Source organism: Boleophthalmus pectinirostris, unplaced genomic scaffold (genome assembly GCF_026225935.1).
Source record: "Boleophthalmus pectinirostris isolate CB_2022bp ecotype Guang Dong unplaced genomic scaffold, ASM2622593v1 HiC_scaffold_19, whole genome shotgun sequence".
Classification (NCBI taxonomy): Eukaryota; Metazoa; Chordata; class Actinopteri; order Gobiiformes; family Gobiidae; genus Boleophthalmus; species Boleophthalmus pectinirostris.
This window is the reverse complement of record NW_026571140.1, coordinates 17,573,326-17,581,626: the sequence shown is the minus strand read 5'-3', so window position 1 is coordinate 17,581,626 and position 8,301 is coordinate 17,573,326. Positions and strand designations below refer to the sequence as shown.

General features: G+C 37.8%; 1 protein-coding gene across 1 annotated transcript in view; it reads left to right on the top strand.

Annotated features, from left to right (window-relative positions):
• The first annotated feature begins 1,864 nt into the window (after positions 1-1,864).
• tox3 (TOX high mobility group box family member 3) overlaps positions 1,865-8,301 on the top strand; it is a 47,020-nt gene continuing 40,583 nt past the window's right edge. Inside the window, exon 1 of the mRNA XM_055154676.1 lies at positions 1,865-2,563. Within this exon, the coding sequence (XP_055010651.1) occupies positions 2,462-2,563 (102 nt within the window). The 5' untranslated portion in view covers positions 1,865-2,461. The remainder of the gene's footprint in view (positions 2,564-8,301) is intronic.

The following is an 8,301-nucleotide window of genomic DNA, read 5'->3' as shown; positions in this document are numbered from 1 at the left end:
GCAGTGTCTATTTACCCCTGATTACACCTCATTTATCACATACTTAAATAACAAACATTTAACCAAGTTGTTGACGTTCTACCATTAATTCGCATAGGCGTTACAAATGGGCAAAATCACTTATTATTAAGTCGACCCCTCAGTAAATAAAGAGCATTAGTCTAATTCACTTTTGCATTTATTTCTCTTTTGTACCTCGGTGTAATTACTCCATACCCCTTTAATTGAGCTGAAGCCAGAAGCAGAAGATAATTCGTTTTGCACGTATAACCAAATGGGTCTAGTGTTCAGACTGCAGAGGAAATGACATATGGTAGAAAAGCATAATTCATCTGGAGACAGTGATACGGCGTCATCATAAAGGAAATTAATTCTATTTCTTGGCTTGGTCTGGTGCACTGCATTAAGTGAAAATAAAAAACAACATTGACCACAACACACAACTGCCATATTGAAACTACAGTAGAAGATCCAATAACATGGCCTGAACATGCTTATCTGATGCTGTTGCATATGGGGCTTGTGGGTGCATGAATACGTTTGATTGAGTGGGCGTATCAGTGTGTGCCGTGTGTTTTTATGCATGCAAAAGAACACTATCAAACAGGAACAAGACTCAAAGTGGTTTTGCATATGCATTAGTGCGTCCATAGTTACGAAGCGCGTTTCTTGGCGACTCCAGCGGATTGTTGACCATCTCTATAAGCGAGCGAATTCAAGGATTATCTCCCCGGGCAGAGCACACAAGAGTTAAGCACTGTATGTCATTGATTAGACTGTGTGTGTAGTGCATGCCAGAACACAGCCCACGTGCACAGTACTAACCCACAATAAGTGCTTTAAACAGCCTTATCTAGCAAACACAAATGCACATAATTGGAACAATAACATGTACTGAATCTGATTTGTTTCTGCGCTAAGTGCTGGAGTTATATTTGCAGGGTACTTCAGTTATAAAGAAAGAATCTTATTTTATTCATTACTTTTTATTTTATATAATATTCAATGCTTTGGATGGTTCTCTTCAAGGTACTCAAAGTGCTTTACTAAATTATTCAGTTGCTCCATACTCACTGATGGTTAGTTTCTTTTGAAGCCACGGCTGTCCTGGGGTAGACCAGAGGAAGCAAGGTTGCAAATCTGCGCCCTTGATCCCACTAACCACAGCTAATTAAATTAAATAACTCACACACACTGTATACAATATGTCCCCAAAAACACAACTACAGCATGCACTGACCTGAGCTCGAATACAACTGACCATTGGTTTAATCACAACACTCTAATCACAGCCACTGTCCATCGTCAAGTAAGAATATTCTTGCTTTCACTGCCATTTCTGTTAGCTTATTTGCAAGCTGTTTGAAGTGTACACAGGAGAGTTGTAGAATTATAGTTTATATTATGGACAAAAAACAAAAAGGACATTACATTGCAGCTCTGCCTTTCCATGCTGCTCTGCTCCCATATTATAGACTATAAATAACTTTAAAGAACAGCAGTGCTGTAATTGTCTGTGGTAGCTGTTTGAAATAAATCAATTGCTTATTATTTGCAAGTTGGATCATGTATTTTAGTCCTGAAAGGAATAGGCATTTTCATAATTTTATACTCTTTATAATTTTATACTCTGGTAAAACATAATGGTTGATGGTTATAGTGACAACTTGGGAGAACAGTGTTGAATTGAGAGTCTGTCACATGGAGTTAAATGCGGTGTTTTGGAGGGAGGGGCTTGCTGTGTTTGGGTGTGACTTAGTGTGTTTGGGGAGGGGCTGGCATGTTAACACGCTTTGCCTTGTTCATCAGTGCGACTGCTACAGGCGCTCAACTGGGACCGGAGTTGGTGTATGATCAGGCTGTATACAGAATTATAAATAATAGTTTCATCTGTGGAATACTGCTTTCCCTGTTTTGTTAAGTCATTCCAAACCACGTTGTTAGCACATGGGCTCGACCGACCACTTTAGATTGTCCAACTACTTAAGCGCGCAGTTTGTAAGTTGGACTGATAAAGTTTTGTGCCAAGGATTCGTGAGTTCCATAGCAGAGAATTGATTCACTTGTGGACATATGATTATCTTTTATCGTCTTTTGTGTGTTTTCTTCATCGTGCATCTGAACATAAAATTGGAAGGGGGAGGAAAAAGAGGAGGACTCACGCTCAGTCGCCGGTCTCGTGGCTTCTTTGTATACAGCAGCTGTGCGTAAATGCATGGGCATCTTCTTGGGCTCTGTCCAACCTTCATAGGCTTCCGCGGACTCAGAGCACTTGACCCACGTGGGGAAGGAATACGAGAGGTGAACTCTAAGCTCTGCTTGCAGCGGCAGCTCGTTTAGCCCAGCGCAGCCCGGGTCAGTGCACTGCCCGTGTTTCTCCGTTTGTGGATTGTCAGCGGCAGAAGCACACTGAGCTGTGTGCAGAGTAGCTCCTGCTTCAGCTGCGCGCCACTCTTTCAACATGGATGTACGCTTTTATCCCGCTGCCGGGGGAAATTCTATTCCAGGAGACCCACCGAACCTGGATTTTGGTCACTGTCTGGGCTACTACAACTTTAACAAGGTAAGAATCACTTTGTAATTGAGTAGTTTTTGAAAATAATTGTTCGTAAAGCGCCATAAGTCCCGTTGGGTGCCCAAGTTGCAGTGAAAAGGTAGAATGCGCACGGGCTAATCTACATTAAAACTTTAAAACTAGAGTGAACTTTGTTATCACCACGCAGTGTGTAGCGTAATTAGGCTTTGGATGCATCACATGCACGGAGTCATTCTGCTCACTAGTTTGTTCCATAGATACTGACCAACATAAACAAGATGATAAAAGTGGGCTGTAATGACAATGTGCCGGGTGCATTGCTCTGAAACAATATCTCATACGCGATTAGTTTAATTTAACCAATAGAAAATATCAGCTCACATTACGCACAAAAAAAATCAACTCAAAGGTCTAAGTAATACCTGCTCTGATATAGCGCACATATTTGTCACACTGGCCCCAGTATTCTATCTTCTAGTTGTCTTAATAAGTATGTTTGTTTACATGTTCTCTCAGGTTATTACTAGGTTCGTTTTTGTAATACTAGCTACACGTTGTAAGACTATATACGTTTGAAACAAGCAAGAGCCTTAGGCTTCAAAACATCAACTTACAACAAATTTGTAATCTTTAAGGATATTCATAAATGTGTAATTACACATGCTTAATTATTGTTAGTCTTTGACACTTGAACTTTGTCGTGTCTGGTTCACCAGCAACTTGATCTGTATAACTGGTATGAGCAATGATTATTTTGCAATGAATATTGACACAACAACATGGTGCTGATTTTTAAAGTCTAAACAATGGTAGCCCTCACCCATACCCCCTCTCTCCCTCACAACACACAGCCGCCCCCCTCCCCAATTATTCAGCCCTACAGAGCAGCCCTGTTTGCTCTTGCAATCTGATGCTTGGCGAAACAGTTACCAGGTTTGTCTCCCCTGTTTCATCAGCTCTTTGTCATGTGGCCAACTTGTCATATATGTGCCCAATTTCATCATGTCTTCATCAGCCTGCAGAATGTTAACAGCCTGCCTTTGAATCAACTATAAATATGTTCCTACTTGTAAATTCCCCAGGTCAAGTGAAATGTTCCATCTGTAACAGTAATTGGCCATAATGCAAAAGTAGGCAGAGAAGGAGAAGGAGGGAGGGAGGCTGAGCTAGTGTCTCTAACAATACAAAGGAATAGAGAGGAAGCATACAAAAGCATGCATTTCATGCTAATTGCAATCCATTTATGCAATGAACAAGTGGCCTCATTTGGATGTTCAATAAGCATACTCTGAGAAGCATAAAAGCTACACCATGACCCCCTTAACTGGCTTCACATTTAGGACTGAATAATAATCATTTAATTCAAGTTGAACTATATTTTGATTTGAACATTCAAAAGGCAGCACTTTGTACTTTTTGTCAGACAGAAGATCATAACCTTTCATTTTACATGCAATGTAATTAATCTTGTGATCTGCAGTGTAGAAAGAACTTTTTATTACAATGTAAAAAGTAAATTATACAAATATAACAGTCACTCTTTCTAGTACTGGTACATCAGTTTTAATGACTGTGAAGAAAAAGAGAGAGAGAGAGAGAGAGAGAGAGAGAGAGAGAATTGGCCCAGAGGCACTTTGAAACATCACAGATTCTTTTAAAGTTACAGAAAAATCCAAATGAGTGGTACAAAGTCAATTAGGTGCTGCAGCCATGACTAATGACACTAACCACTTTTTGGCACCAAGATGAAAACAGAGAGAAGCATGACACAATGTTACAGTCTATAATGTTCACATAAAACATCACTTATAGAACAGTCAGGCCAGCTGTGTGACAGATGACCCCTGAACACTGTCTTTGTTAACTGTTTTACTGCCCTGCTTTTTGACTTTTTAAATGTTATTAAAAATAGATCCTTCTTTAAGATAGAATGGTGGTTATGCATGAACATTAAGATGAATGTATAGTTCTACACTGTGTTATGATATAAGTAATATGAATAATCGCGTGATGCTTGGATAATAATTGTATCTTCTACAACTCATTTGTATAATGGCTTACTTTGGTTGAGCCACTCATGCAAAACACTTGAATGAATATGTCTTTTTCCAGTGCAACCCTTCAGCCAGGCACTAACATTTACATGTGAGAGCTCTAAGTAAAAGTCAGAAATGATTGACTTTAATGGTTTCATGGAAGCAGGGCTGTGTTATTTTCATATTTATGGCCATCTGGTCTTTTCTTCCTTTAAGGTTTAATAATCTTACAGTATCCATTTAGCGTGGACTTCATTACCTCCAGGCATAGAGAGAGAGGGACTGAAATCAGCAGCAGATGTTAAAATAAACTCTTCACCTGCGCTGGTACCACTTCAGCTTTATATGCTAAATTAATTCCAGCACTCCAAAGATGTCATTATGGCTTCTAGATTGGATGAGCTATATATCACCATGTTTTTAATGTTTTCTTTGTACTTTATTGGAAACTGTTAAGTAATTATCTCTTGTACAAACACATGATCTGACTTGACTGAATAAAAATGTTAGTACATAAACTTCTTAGCATGGTAATCTAGCATCAGTAGCTCTAGACATGTAAACATAATTGCCAACATATTGTATTCCCCACGACATACAAATCAATTAGGACATAGATTCAAACATTCAAACATTCACTCCTGTATCTTTATTTTGCAGTTACCAAAACAATAATATGCAGTCCTTGTACACACAGGTCTAAACACATCAAAACTAAATGTCTATCGTCAATTGCATTTGTGTGCCATTATGTCAGACTTTGACAGCTACGGCTCCCTGGATCATGTTAAATGTTTCCCTGTCCGAGCAGTGAATAGCTGAAGTGTTTTCCTTGCTCTTATAATTGTAGCTTGTCAGGGGGAAGTAGTTCAACAGATTTATTAAACACCTCATTTTCCCACTGAGATTACTGACTGGTATTTTTAGTCTTCTCCACTTGAAAACGCAGTGTACGTGGAGAACTGAAGAAAGGCTGCTGAATCTAATATTTAGTAGATGTGCATGGAAATTAATGGTTTTCAGTGGATTTTTGTAAGAATGCATCATAACAGATTACTAGAAGAAGAGATCTGAGGCTACTTTGTCATTATGCTGGTATAGGACTGCACAATATTGGACGAGATATGAGCTATGGCTCTTTAGTAGCGATATTACTTGTGTACTTTTTGACACAATAATTTCAGTTATATTGAAACTTAAATATGTAGAATACAAAATTAACATATACTTCCAGTGGAAAGTTTGGACTCACCCTCTTATTCAATGTTTTTTTAATATATATGTTTACTACTTTGCACATTTTAGATACATACAGAAAACATCAAATATATGAAGCAAGATATATGGAATTATTTGCTAAAGAAAAAAGTTATAACATTTTTTTGACAAAGCAAAATATGGGTTATTAAGCAAAATGTGGAGGATTTGGTCATAAAATTTATATATTTTTAATTAGTAGTTATTTACTTCATATATTTGATGTCTTCTTTATGTATATTCTGTATGTATATCAAATGTAGAACGTAAAAAAAATAAAAAAAATATATATATATATATATATATATATATATATATATATATATATATATATATATATATAAATATAAAATAACATTGAATGAGAGGGTGAGTCCAAACTTTTGAGCTTTGGTAGTAGATGAAACCAAAATTAAATCAAGGCTTATTTAAGACTTTAAATAATCAATAAAATTTGCATTTTTTTTATAAACCTTGGTGTTGGTGCAATATAGTTTATTGCATCAGCCAGTGCTATTATTGATACTTTTGTCATATATTGTGCAGCCCTACTTTAGGACTTTAAAACTTGAGCTTGATCCAATCTGATTCCTGTAGCATTGCATTATGCCATCTGCCACTCTGCTTGCACGCTTGAGTTGAGATGTTGACGTGTAACTTGTATGCACATTGACACAAAACATTCCCACTTTTTTGTTTTGCTCGTAAAGTTGTACCAAGTACCCCTCAAAACATATTACTTGCGTTGTTTATGAGGTGAATATGACAAAGGCACTGAAATGTTGGACTGACACAAACCATTACCCGGATCAGCACTCGTAAAGACCTTCTGTAATCCTGCCATCACTGGCCATAAATCTACTTCATTACATCTTCTCATGCATTACTCAGTGTTGGCTCATTTAGACAGAGCACTCAAAGAGATCTCCTTCAAAGTGGAGGCTTTAGGAGCAGAAAGGGCATCAGATGTCTTAACATGATTGCAGATAAAAAACATATGCCCCAGGTTGTGATCTTATGACCGGAGACAAATTAGTTCTAAATGCAAACCAATCACGTATCCATGCAATCATTGTATATGTGTCTTTACGGGCCATTGGATAGACATGCATGCGATTTCCCCACAATTCTATTTTTGCATGTGTAAGCTATTGCCTTCACTTTGCATTGTCAAGGAGCCATTCAGCTACATTCACTCTATTTTTCTTAGCAAAACAATGGTGTCATTATTATTCTACTGCATGCCATTCTCTTCTGTAGGCACCATCTATGAAAATTATATTTTGTAGCTCTTTCCTAGCATAATGTTTTACATTTATTGGAGCTTGGTACTGACACGTGGAGTTCACCTTTAAAACCGTGTCTATGAATTACTCAAAATGTTATTAAGTTCTGTAGTTAAAGATCTATAGATTTTGTGTGAGTGTGTCCATACTATTTTGTCATGGTCTGATCTTATTTGATCTTGGAAGTATAGATGGGAGACTGCTGGGAATACCAGGCGCCACAGTGGGGCAGTGGGGGCTCTAGTCATTGTGTCCATAAGCAAGACACTTCTTCTTCTTCTTCTTGGCATGAATGTCAGTGCGTGATTGTTGGCAGCCACATTTCCAGAGCAGCTTAAACATGGAATGAATGAATAATGCACAAAATTGTACAGCAATTTTGAGCATTTGAATAAGCGCTATATTTAAAATTAATGCATTAGCTTCAGGTTGTCATATAGATCCTGTAGGTGTAATTTTTCTATACGCACTGTGTTTCCAAGACCCAGAAAAGATATTTTTCTCCACCATTTTAATGTGGTTTTGGTTCACTACATCTTTGACAGCCTTAACCTTGCTGACTTATTATAAAGGGAAGGGGGGAGGGTGCCTCTGAAAAACTAGCGCTTTTACTGTGAATTAAGCACTTCTCAAAAGGAACAGTCAATCACTTCTAGTTGGTTGGTTCAATAAGCGCCGTGTCCCAGCAGTGGTTAGCCTCACTGTTAAGACACATTTATTTTTAAAGCCACTCCACGGAGAGCCGGCCATTCTGTGTTTCATAGATCTAATGCCCAACTCTTTAATGCACTCACAGCGTTAAGCCATTTTCCATTTTATTTTCTATGTTTGAGCTTTGGTTAGTAATGAAATGAAATGAAAATTGTATTAAAGATGTTTTGCTAATATCGGGAAAAGGCTGTTAAAATGAAGACTTGACTAGCCACAGTGCAGCTGTAGTGCAATTTTGCCAGTATTGACATATCCATGAAAGAAATTGAAGTAGCAGATCTTATCCTTTCTAGTGCACAGTTGTAAATATAATCATCTTGGAATCAAGTTTTAACCCAGATACCCCTCCCAACCTCTGGACTATTATCATTTATCTCAATACATGTCTGCATAGTTACGCCACACATGCATTTTGTACAATGTCAGTACTATTGTATGGGAGTGTGTTTGTTTACTCCACTATATAAACCTTAGC